Source organism: Montipora foliosa, chromosome 4 (assembly GCF_036669935.1).
Source record: "Montipora foliosa isolate CH-2021 chromosome 4, ASM3666993v2, whole genome shotgun sequence".
In the NCBI taxonomy this organism is placed as follows: Eukaryota; Metazoa; Cnidaria; class Anthozoa; order Scleractinia; family Acroporidae; genus Montipora; species Montipora foliosa.
In genome coordinates, this window is record NC_090872.1 from 22,848,099 (window position 1) to 22,863,098 (window position 15,000).

Here is a 15,000-nt window from a genome sequence, read left to right on the forward strand (position 1 = left end):
AAATACACGGGAGGGTCTTTTGGCTTCGATTCCATTGCTAGCACAGGACGTGAATGGTATTATTATCCTGTGGATGAATTTATATTTCAGGAATACAGCGAGACAACCGACACTGTTCGATCTTCAGGTAAGCAGCCGTACAGACATATTGAAGTAAGAGTAACAAACGCGTGTGTATTGGACGAGGAAAAGGATGATAATCAGCACGATGAAGATCGAGCAATGGCTTGGAAGCGACTCAGACCATCCGCTTTTTATACAGTCTGCAAATCAATGTTCATTGGAGCTTCAATTTCACCACTTGTTGCTATTCCCATTGGCTCATTGTTCACGTTGTTCGCTTATCTATGCTACAAAACGTTTCTCAACTGCCAATTTAGTTCCAGAGAATCAATCCCCAAACAAATACAATGGATAAATTTAATCTCGCAGATCATCGGTTGTGCTTTCCTATACATGTGGTTCTTTCTAAATTTACATTTTCTTTTTCGCCCATATCAATTAATTGGGGTTAGAACAAACCTGCTTCTGGTGACATTTTTTGTGTTTGGCGTGCATGGACTTTATCGCGTCTGTATGCAAGAGTTAGAAATACCTTTGACGAAGCCCTTTACACTACAGACGATTCCACTTAATCTTTTCTTTCTTATAAGCATATTTTGGCAAGTTTACCTTTTAACGAAGCATTTTCAGAGGGATTGTTCCTGGAGACAACGGTTCACCTTTTTCTTCCAACTAATTCTTCCGAGCTGTTTTGGCTACATTCTTGCTTTCATTGCACTTTATTCCATTTACCCCGCATATGAAAAACAAAGCAAGCAAGGCCAACTTCTCATCGCAATCTTCTCTCCGCTCGTTGGAATTGTTCTTAAAGTTATTTCCAGGATTTCCGTTCAGCGGCTGTGGAACATTAGTCACCCTGGACACTCATTTGTCTTACTAGCGCCTGTATATTTCGGCTCAGCACTAATGTTTCGAATTCTGCAAGCGGATCTCCACAGTTTCAAATCCATAGCTATTACAGGAATAGTGCATGGTGGTGCAGAACTAATTGAACGAAGTATGATGGTTTTCATTGATCACACTTGTCATGTAATTTGGAAAAGATCATCAGCTCCTTGGGGGCATTTCCGTACTCCTCGCCGTGAGAGACTTATGGCTGATATCGCTATTATGAGCATGTTATATGAATCAGCTAGTATAGTGTCTGTTAACGGTGTCAGGTTGTTGTATCAATGGATTTACTTGAAAACCTTTCTCTCCTTACATCTGTTTAAAAAGTTTGCTTTAAGAACTGCGGTTGCGGTGGTGATTGAGTGGTTCTTCACCAGCTTGTCTCTTGCGATCGAGACTCACTATCAAAATATGGCTGTAATGGCTGTTTGGCGGAAAAAATGGAAGCGGCATATGCTTGTAGCAGTTGTCAATGCGGTGGCCTTAGCAATATGGGCAAGCGGGTACTTAATAGACATTTTACAGGAACACGTCAATGAAAATCAGTATAAGGGCACTTGCAAGATGCCTTTTACTTAAGAAGGATGAAGAAGCTCAATTATTTTTTAAGAGTCGTCAATGCAGGAAGACTGAGTTTTGAGCGTCCCAGGAGGAAAGCGATTTGTCATAGAAAACATCTTTAATGGTGTATGGAAGCCATTTATAAAGATAGGGAAGAGGATCCGGCCTAAAAATGGATGGCATAACTGTGAAGATCCGTTCTGAGAAAACTAGGAAAGTGCAAGGTTTGGGGGAATTTGGTCAGTTAGCAGTTTCATTTTAAGGATCAGCATCAAAAAATTATATCGGGGAGCTGCATTGTTGATTCGAAGTATCGATTGAAAGTCCACAAATCGCTCATAAATATGGGGACATTTGGATGTGAAAATATCGTAAACTATGTACATCGGGGTTGCCGTTTATTTTTATTCTGTGTTCATTTCTTAACGAGATGCTTCCGTGAAGCATACACCGGGTTGCCTGTGGTACGTGTTACAGAAAATCAGAAGGCACTGAATTGTGTGGTATTGAACTACAGCATTCCAGTCTCTGAAGAATAACAAATAGGAGAAGCGAGAAACATTGGCTTCTGGGCTGACATGTTGATAATTTTCAAGTTCCCTCACAACTTCTTTTCACCACAAGTTTAAGCGTGCCCTCTGAGCATCTGATAGCTTTGTAATACCAAAGTTCACTGAAGTTTACCCTGTCCAGCGGGGTTAGTGTTTGGATGGGAGACGACAACAATATACCCCTCATAAAACAGAAGCATCGGACCGAAAATACTATTAACGCTAACAAATGCGAACTCAGCAAGGTACATATTTTGTTAGCTTGCTTTATGCAAAACAAGAACATCATTCTAAAAGCTTATTCTACGCAAAAAGTAGGTTCTGGAGATAATTTTGAGAGTGGAAATCAAGGTTACGCGGCAGACGGCAAATATAAACTCACGATTTAATTAAGTTAACACACCAGAAAGACTCTAACCTCATTTTGACAAGAAAATGCTTTACTATTGCCATAAAAACTATCCAGTTAAGCTCGCATATCATAAAACATGATGAATTCATAAAGACCACCTTTTCTAGCGAACAATTTTTTGAAACAAACAACATATTTGCTATTAGAGGCAAAAACCCCTTCTATTTCATTACGTGCGTGAAGAGAAGAAACTCAATCGTGTCAAATATGTGCAATATTGCAACAAACTAAATTTCAGGATCAAACCGTTTCCACGAAGAAGTTAGAACCTTTTCCTTGAATAATGAAGCACAAAATACACGACAAGCTTTCTTTCAAATAATTCTTGGCTGTTACATTTCGAATTATTTTTTTTTTACCTGAAGACTGTGCAGAGTTGATCACAGATCCACGCAAGGTGTTCGATTCGTTCAATCGTTCTCAGTCTTTGTTGAACCCATATGTTACCAGAGAATTTTCCATTTGGTTTCAGTGTTCTACATAACAGCACACTTGGTTAAATATTATTTTAGAAATACAGCTCACTTTGATTTCGGCTCCACGGGCGATAGAGTGTTGTCGAAGTCCATTACTCGTCGCTTTTGAGATTCCAGGTGTTGGTTTTTCACCGCCTGCCTAGTTTATCCAACTGACTTGCCATTATTGAGCTCCATAAGGGTATATTTTATTTAAGGATCCACTAAAACGCCATTCGCGTTACATGACTTTCGACGCCATTGCAGGCTAAGTTAATGATTCTCCTGTGTCCACCAGAGAAATCTACGCATTTCCACTACCCTCTCGATCGTAAGAAAATACGCGCAGAAGGCTCTATGCACAAAGACACCACTTACCAGGGGAGTGACAGGCAAGACTTTTACCGACACGGAAAAAAAAATAAAACGGAAAATCTACCCATTTTCCGACTGGGATTGCCATACGGCAACCCAGTAATAATTGCCCCCGCTGGGTTTTGGCCCCCGCGTAAAAAGGAAAATATCTATTGCCATTCTCGACTTTCCTTGTGGGGCCTGGGCTCTATATATATATACACGTGCGCTCAACACTCGATCCGTTGAAATGTGACTTTCGTTGACTTTCGTTCGGTGGCGATGATTTTGAAGATGCAGTATAATAAGATCAGCGGCGGTAGTTGTTGAATTGTGCGTGCGCAGTCCACATGGTCCTATGTTCCTGCCTCGAGAGTTCAATAGCCGACCAGCGGGTAAGTTTTTATTGCTCTTTTCGAACTGATCTATCACATCAAATGCAATTCTATCAATCGCTGGAACTATTGATCAAGGTCACGAACGATTTCGTGACATTTCCAGGTACAGAGACGCTGTCCCTGATTTATCTGCCAAATCAAGCGCGCTGGAAAGTTCAATCGCCCAATGAAGACACAAAATCGCCTGCCGAAGCAAACAGTTCAAAACAATTGCCCTTCGAGGCAAACGATTTAAGACAATCGCCCGTTGAAGCAAACAATTCAATATTTAAATTTAAATTGCGAAATAAAGATGAACAGATTTATCACACATGGGGGAAATCACCTTGACATTTCTTACATCCCTGGTAATAGTTCATTTTAAGTTACCTACTAAATTACAAGAGAATTACCCAATTATTCAGGAATCATACAATAATTTATATAAACAGTTTATGACATATTTCAAATTACCTTCACATTACTTAAACCCCATTAGTCGTTAAGTTCACGTTACTTGTTCGGTTACAAGAGAGTTATGCATTTGGAGGCTTATTATGTGACAAATCAAATATAAATAGTCGGGTCGTCTTGAGCCTTGTCGGGCGGGTCGTACGACCCGTCACCATCCGACATGATCCATCGAGAGACACTAAGAAGAAGATTAGTGAAATCTCCACTTCCGGGAATCTAGTTTATGTCCGTTTCGCATATCACGACCTGACTTCCGTTAGACGGGTCGACTTGAACGTTGAACGACCCGACTTAGTTCGTGTGTATTGGACATGAGTAGAGGTGCGATATCCACTATACTACGAGTATTCCATCTAAACGTCCCTAATATCAAGGAACAGATAGAAACCGGCTTTTTTATTTGGGCAAAGCTGTACACTTTTAGAAAACGTGGAATTCCGAAAGCCTAGAATTGACATTTTCTTCCATTTTGCCACCAAATCAGCGGCAAATGCAGATTAGTTAATTACCATCAACACAGCTGCACTGATTTCTTTTAAGTAGAATTGACCTTAAAACAATGGATGCAGATTAGTTAATTACCATCAACACAGCTGCACTGATTTCTTTTAAGTAGAATTGACCTTAAAACAATGGATGCAGATTAGTTAATTACCATCAACACAGCTGCACTGATTTCTTTTAAGTAGAATTGACCTTAAAACAATGGATGATGATGAGGATATTTTTTTGACACCCGAAACAAAAAACAGTAGTGGACTGAAAATCAATAGAGCGAGTTTCAATCGAGTGTCGTAAAACCAAAACCAAAGTAATTACTTTGGCCAATCAAAAAGGACGAAGACAATCACTAAACCAATCAAAACTCGAAGTAATTACACGTAGCCGACACAAAGCGCGGGAAAATGTGCACGCACGAGCCACGATTGGTTTTAGTTTCACTTCTGATTGGTTGAAAAAAATGGCGCGAGAACTTTGAACCCATCACCGAGTGAAGTAATGCAAAACCAAAGCAATTCGCTAATTACTTGAAATTGAAAACCGCTCTAAGCCATGCCTCTTACAATGTGCTCATTGAGACGTTGATCATGGCAAATATAAAATATGTAACATCTAACCTGCAAATTGGCAAGTCTATGCTGCACACTGAGAGCCTGGGTCTCTAGTTTTTTGTTCTGTTGTTGAAGATCGGTGATCTAGAAAGAAGAAAAAACCGAACAACCAAGAGATTAATCAGTGAGAACAAAATGATAACTACAATCCTGTCCCCAGTTGTTCAAATGGTGGATAACGCTATCCACCGGATAAATCACTATCTATTGGATAGCGCAATTGGTTTTGCTAGTGTTTAGAGTGGTTTTCAACTGAGTGTCGAAAGTCATTAGCTTACTTTTCAGAAAGTAAATCTTGGCTGGTTGTTCAAGAGCCGATTAACGCAAATCCCACATTAAAAATTAACCAAGGAGTTTATTTCTCTACTCTCAAATGCTGTTCAAGGCTGATCTTCGGCAAAACTTTACCTTAGAAGAAGTCAATCTTGAAAAACAAAAATAAGCGAAACAAACTTTCACCAAAAAGTTGAAAACATGAAAGAAAAGTTTACGCTAATCCTGGGTTAAGTTAATCGGCTTTCAAACAACCGGACCCTGGTTATTGCACCCTTCCCCTCCCCACACCCCCTGAAAATAATAGGGACCTTTAGATCGGAGGACGACTACGAGTACGACTTTTCCGTACTGAGCATACGCATAAGACTTTGTGGTCTACATTCTTTGAAGTGCACGTGCTCAGAACGGAAAACTCTTACTAATCGTCGGCCTCGTCCTCCGAATCTATAGGTCCCCAATAGGGAGCAAACGACGACGGCTCCGGGAACATCAACGCCAAAAGAAGTATATTATTGATTCTCCAGAGCGCACAAGGTGGCGTGGTGTTTACAGTGAAGGAGTGAATACATTCGAAAGAACCACCAATCTCAAAGATCGCAGGACCAAACGGAAGGCCGAAACCGATTGCGTGACAACAACTGGCCTTCACGTTTGTGCAAAGTGCAACCACGTCTGCAGCTCATCTCACACGAAAGAAGTCATCGATCGTAAGATACTCGTACGTCGTCATCGATGCGAGATTCCACACTGACATTTTTAGCAAATGAATTGTAAACAACCGAGAACGTGCGACAGATTTGTGCGTGAGGGGCACATACATTTTTTTAGGTGTCTATAATTTACAATATTATTGCTTAAAAGTGTCCACTTGAATGCGAGAATCACTCATAGCTTTCGTCACGTAATTGTTCCACACATTACGTACAGTTATTGCATTCATGCTGTGTCCCCACAAAAATTTATTACTTTCACAATTTATGCCAAATCAAGATACCTGCTTCTTTAGTGAATCATTAGCAGTCTTTATTGTGTCAAACGAATCTTTCATCCTCTTCAGTTCCCTTGTCTTTTTGTTTATTACATCTTCTAGTTCAGCAAGTTTGCTTTCATATTTCTGTTGAAACAATCAAATGATGAAAATACATGTAATTAAGCTGCAGTTACAACAGCCTGCTAAGTGCATCACACTGTTGCTCCTAAAGGACATTTTGAAGAGCAGTTTCCTTCAATAATCCCCTTAACTAACCAAAACACAAAATGTAATCCCTTCTAACTGACAATTTTAATTTTATTTTCCGTTTCTCCATTTAAATTCCATGACTTTCCAGTTGTAAAAAATAAACTTATATAGAGGGAATGCATAAATGGCGGCCAAAAATGTATTCTTTTGTTTATGTGCTAATTAATGAGACTCGCTAGCCTCGCTCTCAAGAAACATTTCTTTTGTATTTTGTCTATGCAAACGAGGCTAGTAAGTCTAATTAGCACAGAAACAAAAGAAATTTTTTTTGGTTGCCATTTATGCATTCGGTCTACAATTCCACATGACTTGTAATAACCAGAGAACAGATTCTGGCTGAGATCCAAGAAAGTAGTCATCATGTTAACAGCTTAATATGCAAGATTTGCAGCGAGCGGTCACAAATAAGAAGGTTAAAAAATCCACCTCGGCAACAGCTTGGCTGCGACTCTGCACCTCCTGTGAAACAACCCTGTCTAAGATGATGTCAGTTGTGTGACTGAGTTTCTCAGCATCTCTAAGAGCTCTCTCCCTCTCACGAAGTTGAACCTCACGTCTATGGAGAGCTTCACTTTCTTTCTACAGTAAAGCAACAGTAACAAATTTGAAGTTGTCTACCCTGTATGTCATTTAGGTAGAACCAAAAAGAAAGCTTAAAATCTTGGTTTGAACTTTCAATACATCTCAAAATTAGTCTCACTGACCCAGTTACATCAAAACATAAAAATTGATGCAGAATAAGGAATTTGAGGATTGAAAAAGATCATAATATTGCAACCATGTTTCAAAAACTTTTTTGAGGATTTTGATCAGGAAGATCGCAAACCAACCACATATAAAGAACTAACGAGGCACGTTACGGAGCATCAACAAAAAGGTAACACAAGGTCAATCTGGTACTGGCCCATATTTTGACTCACATTAGGTTCTCTGTGGCCAGTTTTTGGTGACCATTAAATTTGCTATAACTCCACTTCAAGGATCCGTGGATGTTAGTTACACAGGAGAATAGAGGATTAGCAAAAAGGTGAAAACATTGCATGACTTTGTATCTTCTTCCTAAATCACAGAATACAAGTTGTAAAAAAAGTCATGTAAAAGTGTCATTGAAATCTAAAAAGAAAATTGTGGGGTAACCACACATTTTTCCAAGATAACTCATAAATAATATTTGTAAAAAGCTTTAAAATACAAAGCAATGTATGGCGTTCTTTCTCAAATTGAAGCTTAATTAGCTCTCAAAAATGCATGGTTAGCCCCAATTTTCCTTTTGGATACCAAGACTACTAACTAAAATCTACTTTGTCTGGACAGTTTTAAACCACGCAAAAATATCCCTGTATTAGTGAGCATCACCGATAGAAAACTCTAGTATTCGAGATGCACAGAACGTATGCGCAATAACAATAGAAGGCACCGTCCTTAATCCTGTCACAAGGACAGATTGCTATGATATGCATGTTGTAGATCAATTTTATCCCATGGTTTAATTTTTTTTAACCAGTTCAAATTTTTTGAACCAGTCCATTTATTTCAAACCAGTTTAATTTTTTTAATTATAACACCACTCATTTCAAGGTAGTTGGACATCTTTCTGTCATTAAGCATAACACATTATGGAGTATGTAGATAAAATAAAAACTAGAGAAATCATTTTTAAATTATTATGGTGGATTGGTCAAATGCTCAGCTTAATGATTGAATGCAGGCAGTGTCCCTAACCTTACATGGAAGCTAACCATTGAAAATAAGGGTCAGGGTTAGGGTTAGGGTTAACCTGGTTTGCGGGAACAAATTTTTGCAGCTTGAATTGATTGAAATGTCCACGGGGAACTAATTTTTGCTGTTTTCTTTTCAAGCAGCAGGACTATCTTGAAGTGTGGGCTATGAGAGAGACAATGGGGAAGATCAGGGAGGGGTAGGAGAAGTAGAAAGGAAGAAAGGAATGCCTTGTTCTTTTTGAGACCCCCCAAAAAACCAGGCCCCTGTTTTTTTTACTACACCCTCAAAACAAGTAAAATCCCCTTTTTAGACAGTTCATAAAACACCAGTTTAACGAAATAATTTAAACTGGTTCAAACATTTTGAACTAGTTTAAAAAAATTAAACCAGGGGATAAAATTAAACTACTACACGTGAAGTCATGAATTGGGTCACTGAGGCTTTGACTTGAACTTTTTTTGATGCAAGTTTTCTATTTGAACTCCAAGCTTTGATCTTCAACTGGATGGAAAAGATTCTAAATTTCAAATGACATGAACTAAGCTTGATAGAAACCTGAAGCATGATACTTATTCTCATCAATTCCTTGTGGATTCGCTTCACATTCTCTGCTTCCATGTGATTCTGTACCTGATAAGAGGAAACCCAAGTTAGTCATGTGTTGAGGTTTAGTGCCTGAGACATTCAGCAGCTTCAACCATCAGCAGGAAGGTACATCCAGTTGACTGGGATATGCACCCCCTTACAACAGACAGACAAAATCCGCAACACAGTAAAAATAATATTGTAACATGAGGTGAGACAACGGGAAAAACGATCAACATTATATCATCCACAAATTTTATTACTATTATTATTATTATTATTACAGCGTCCAAAGCAGCGCCAAGCTGGTTGCCAATGCGACTGAAAGTTGAGCCTAGTTGGTAACTGGAATTTTTAGGATAGTCAACAGCTGTCATATTTTTCCACGATATTATGCCCCATACATGAGGTACTATACCTACCGACAAGATGGACAAACACATGCTTTTATTATATTGCGTTGACTAATCGAATGAAATGTCTGCTGGAGACCTGCACAAGTTTGTCAGTTATTTATATAAAGAACAAGCGAACAAAGACTTATACTTAAAGTATATCATGGGCATCCAAATCGAAAGCAGTTAATTTAGCAATGTTGAGGAAAGATAATTTGGGTACAACATTGATACCTGATAGCAATACTGATAGCGATATAACGGAAGAGTAAAATGCACAGGGGGCGGGGGGGGGGAATTTGACCAATACATTAACCATAAACTTGTGGTTGATTCGAAAATGAAGTCTATAAAAATGGTAGTTGAAAAATTGGTTCCGAAGATATGTGAAGGATTGACAGGGCACATGACATGATTCGTGTGCATGGAATGCACAATAAGTAAATATTTGTGAATTTTTCGTTGGGGGAACACTTGTAGATCGGTTCGAGATAGCTTTGTTTTTGCTTTCGCTATTTGTTTTCATTTTCGCTGTATGTCCAATATATATCTACCATTTGAGGACTCTTTTGTAAATCACTTCTCCAGTGAAATTGATCTCCTCAATAAAGATTATTATTATTATTATTATTATTATTATTATTATTATTATTATTATTATTATTTCAGTTATTTTTGTGTTGTCTCAGGTCAAAATAAAACTCAGTTGAAATCAGTATTGGTATTAATATTAAAAATTGATGATCATCTTTTATAAATGAGTGTTTATCTTTCTGCAACCCCAAGCCCAATTTCCATAGCTTAGCAGGGTCCATGGTGGCTGGTACATGTATTTCAGCGTGAAAAAATTACGGTTGGTTTGTTAACACAGATGATTTAATTTGTTTCCAAGATTATTATCAATCAAGATCTTAACACCCACAGGACACAGGTGTGTCTTCTTACCTGTTTTTCATAAGATTTTAAGGTCAATTTTTGTTGTGTGTGTACACTTCTAGGAGTCCTGCGAGAAGAGGGAAGTTCTTCATCATCTGTGAATTAAAAAAAGACTAATGTGCCTGAAATAGTTACCTCATCTTCGGAGAGTGACTTAAACCGAATAGAATAATGGATGGGTGAATAAGAGGGAGTTGTAAAAAAACCCTGAAAGAACTGAAGTCACACATTTAACACACAGAGGGGATCAACCTACATGTTAAAGTGCCAAAGACCTAGGAATTACATTGTACCTTGATTTATTGTGAGGTAAACATGTTTCCTTCATCGCAAAACAAGCCAAGAAGACCTCACTATAATCATCACCGTTGATCATAATATAGCACATGATTTCCACAACCATAGTCTACCAGCCTTTGTCTTTTTACTATTTTTTGGCTACTCTCCAACCAATCTCACTTTAAATAGTGATAACAAAAATACATGATATAAGTACTTAAAAAGCAACCTGTTGAAAAACCCTAACAGTGTAACTATTCGAAAAAAAACTGCAGTTTATACCACAAACAGCTAACAGAGTTAGTTTCTATAGATCGACTGAAGAAGACAATTCCTTGATTTGCTAAGACACAGAGCTAATGCTTGAAATGTCAGCTCTCAAAAGGCCACTTTCAAAAATACCATAATACTCTTTGTTTGCACTCTAAAATTTTGCATAAGCATTGCTTCCAGTTTCCCTTGGGACTTACAGTGGTCCCAAGAGAAAATAATATAGAGATTTTGCCAAGCCTAAAAGCGGAGCTCCGGTGTTATTTATTCTTACAATAAGTTAACCCTTTGACGTCCAAACTGGCCTAAACCGGCTAGAGTTATTATTTTACTCTGTCTAACGCCAGACGATTTTACTCGTCAAAGGGAAACCCCTGGGAGTCAATGGGTTAACCTGGCTTGTGCCTGCGATCCAATTGAAAACCAGTACCTATAAATTATTGTTAAATTCCATATCACAAATAGCTATAAAGGTTACAAGCTGCAATTTTGCGATGACCACACTCTTACCATACTGGTCTCCTCCATTGTCAGATGTCTCTGAAACAGGCTCAGGAATCACATCATCATCATCATCATCATCATCATCATTGTCGTCGTCATCACCGACCAAAGGCTTTTCCAATCTTCTGGAGCCCAGCCGAACAATTTCATACATGGCTCTTAAGGCCTTATTGTATTGTCTTCTTTCTGAGCTAGACAGTTCACGTGGAGCATCTCCTCCTGCATGGGGTGGAGTGACAAGATTCCCATCAGAAGGGGAAGGGGAAGGCTTGTCCTTTTTGAAGCGGGGAAGAATGCCATCCATCCTAAATGTAAAAGAATTTCAAAAACACACTGCAAATGACCGTCTACTATTATCATTTATCCTAAATCAGAATACACAACAACAAGACTTGCTTGATCCTTTTGAGGCAGCCCAGACATGACCTTTGTTTGAAAAAGCAAAGCAGTTTTCAGAATAAGATTTCCACATATTCTCATGCAATTGTGGAGTGTTTTTGGGAAAAGGTAGTAGCTGACATTCTTAGTTGAGCTAATCAGAGATTGGCATGGACTATTGTCATTCATGAGTAGACAGACCATTGACACAGTTTCCAGACTGCCCTTCCTCTTTACTAGACATTACCACTGAAGATGATATGCAACAAAAATAATTAAGAGTGTTGTGTTAAGCCTGATTTTTCACTTAGCCATGCAAGTGCAAGCATAACAGTGCTTATTTCACCATGAAAACAGGGTTCAGATGCAAGCATAATCACAAGCGCAAGGATCAAAATTTTTCCTTTTCCTTGTGCTTGCGCTTATGCTTGCCTTCACTTGTGTTGTGTGAAAACGAAACACAGCATAAGCACAAGGAAATTAAATATTTGCTATGTCTGGCCAATTTATTATTAAAACACTCATTCCAGATTCCCCACGTCACAGCATTTGAACAAAATGGCGGATTCCGTGGTTGATTTTGATGCTTATGTCGACGTCCGTTTTCAGTAGCATAAACTACGTGTAATTATGCTTGTGCTTGTGCTTGTGCTTGTGCTTGACTGCTTGCGTCGCTAGTGAAAACCAGGCTTTAGTGTTAATTACTTCTTAAATCTAAAGAGTACTGCTTTTCCTTCACCCTCAGGGTAATATAATACTATTGGACAAAAATCTGGTACCAGAATAATTTTAAGTATTTTACAGTCCTTTTTACATTTCCTGAAAGCTAAAGATATAAGTATTTGCCTGAAATAACACCGAAAACAATTTCCCATGGGAAAGAGAAAAATTAAATTTCAACGTTCAGAGAAATTGTGCAAACACAGGTAAAATTTCATCATCAGTTTCATTTTACCAGTACTTTCAAGTGTTTCTTACGAACTTCAACAGTTGTTTTTGACGTTTGGTGCTGCTAAAAATGATTTTTTTTGAGAAGATATTTAAAACAGTTACAGAAGTTTGCAATACGATGTTTATAATCTTGGTACGAAGTTTGGGTCCACTTGTTACTCGAACTTCTGGTGGATTCCATCTTAAATTCTTTGATTGCACTCACATGATAAGACGGCCATTTTGGTGCCAAAACAATAGAAAAATGTTGCACAAGTTTTGCATAATAATAGAGTCAATTAGTTGTTCTTTCCACCAACATTGGCTGCCGTGACGTCAGGTGCGATCAAAGAATATTGTTTAAATGAAAAAAATGACAACATGATATCTTAGCTTCCCAGAACAACCAAGGTGACATTAAACTGCATGCATAAGGCTAGGAGTTTTATATTTTGCAAACCAATAACTTTTCGCAAAACTACAGAGGACAGAGCTCACTATTTGGTTATCATTAAGTAAGGGCCCATCGTTCAATGTTTTGTTTTTTAAAAGCTCCAACTAATTTGCAAAAGGGCCCCCGGCAGGGGCCGTGGATTCTGTAGTTAAGTTGCTCCAATGCCAAAACTTTTTTTAAAAGGCAATATTTAAGCTTATTTTGAGCTAATTATTAAAAATAAGCTTACGTGTAAATCTCGTATTGCCATTTGTCTTGTTTGCTTGAAAACAAAAATATGGGCCGTTTTTGCATCTTTATGCTTTTTGTTTTGTTGAACCCAGTTCAGCTAAATTGTTCAACCAAAAATGGCAGTTGAAAAATGTTTATAACACTTAACCATTCAGCTGATTCAGCCTTCAAAATACCATCACTTCCCTTCATAAACAATAAAAACAAGAAAATGTACCTTCCACCCAAGTTTACCACCAGTTATCCATATTGATCTCTCATAAAATGATAGGAGGATCCCCGATCTCCCCTTTTTTAAATCAAATATGGCGGCAAATTACAACCAAAACAACTAGCTTGGTAGCCAAGCCATAAACTCGTTCCCAGGGTCTCTCTTCTCTGCCTCCATTTAAGGCGGCGAAATACGAGATACAAAAAACCCTCAACTTGTCGCGCAACATTGTTTCGTTCCAAGTTTTGGTCGATGTTTCGCGCTTTTCACCTTGCATGATCAACTTGACCCGCATTAAAAACATTTGTTGCGGGTTGAAGAAATGCAGCGCGCTGATTGGTTGATTTGCTAGTACACGAGCACATTTGTTGCGCGACAAGTTGTGAGCTTGAAGAAAAACGAGCAACAAAGCCAAAATTTGCTGCTCAGAGTAGACCCGCGCTCTACTTTTCGCAACAACTTTCTTCAACCCGCAACAAATGTTTTTGTTGCGCGACAAGATGATCATGCATGGTGAAAAACGGGAAACATCGACCCAAACTTGCAACGAAACAATGTTGACGCGTGGCGACTTACCACTACGTACAGTTGCTCTCGTCTTTTCTGTGCAATCGGAGGGCAAATTGTGTCCGTTTTAGACGGGTTTGTGGCTTACGAATATTGACGATATCGTTAGTTGTCATTTCCCCTCATAAAGAGAAAGAAGAAAGGCTGGTGACTCGCGGTGATCTCATCCCACAAAATGTCTGGCATCACAAAGCAACGGTCCGAATCACCATAAAAACACCACAGCCTTGAGGCCACATAAATTCCCTATCACATCAACTCCACTCCGGGACCAGACACCGATTTTGGCGAATAAATGCCAAATAATGTTGGGCTTTCTATAATCTTCCCATTCGCTCGGCTAGATGTGTGGCTACAGGGACCGCGCAGGGGGTGGGACTGGGGGGGCTTTAGCCGCCCCACTTTTTTGGCTGATTAAATCATTATTTCTTTTTTTACTTTAGTAACCCAGGGCCCGGTTGTTCAAAAGCCGATTAACGCTAATCTGAGATTAAAAATTAACCAAGGAGTTTACCTCTCGACTTCCAAATGTCGTTCAACACTGATATTCGGGAAAACTTTGCAGTAGAAGAAGTCAATCTTAAAAAACAAAAACAAGCAAAAGAAACTTTCACCAAAAAGTTGAAAACATGAAACGAAACTTTACGCTAATCCTGGATTAACTTAATCGGCTTTCGAACAACCGGGCCCAGGTCTGTCTCCTACAGACACGGCCAGATAAGGCAGTTTGTCGTTAGGTTTGTTCCTGAACAGACGATTACATTTTCGCCTG

At 38.8% G+C, this 15,000-nt stretch overlaps 2 protein-coding genes across 2 annotated transcripts in view; one reads left to right on the forward strand and one right to left on the reverse strand.

The window, feature by feature from the left end:
• Positions 1-1,591, forward strand: part of LOC138000302 (uncharacterized) — a 1,804-nt gene extending 213 nt beyond the window's left edge. Inside the window, exon 1 of the mRNA XM_068846617.1 lies at positions 1-1,591. This exon is cut by the window's left edge and continues 213 nt beyond it. Coding sequence (XP_068702718.1) covers positions 1-1,533 — 1,533 coding nt within the window. The 3' untranslated portion in view covers positions 1,534-1,591.
• Positions 1-13,778, reverse strand: part of LOC138000301 (coiled-coil domain-containing protein 138-like) — a 44,798-nt gene extending 31,020 nt beyond the window's left edge. The window contains exons 1-7 of the mRNA XM_068846616.1: positions 13,668-13,778; positions 11,464-11,762; positions 10,414-10,499; positions 9,044-9,118; positions 7,193-7,345; positions 6,521-6,640; positions 5,257-5,334 (exon numbers count right to left, since the gene is read on the reverse strand). Of these exons, the coding sequence (XP_068702717.1) occupies positions 5,257-5,334; positions 6,521-6,640; positions 7,193-7,345; positions 9,044-9,118; positions 10,414-10,499; positions 11,464-11,761 (810 nt within the window). The 5' untranslated portion in view covers position 11,762; positions 13,668-13,778. The remainder of the gene's footprint in view (positions 1-5,256; positions 5,335-6,520; positions 6,641-7,192; positions 7,346-9,043; positions 9,119-10,413; positions 10,500-11,463; positions 11,763-13,667) is intronic.
• Between the last annotated feature and the right edge of the window lie 1,222 nt (positions 13,779-15,000).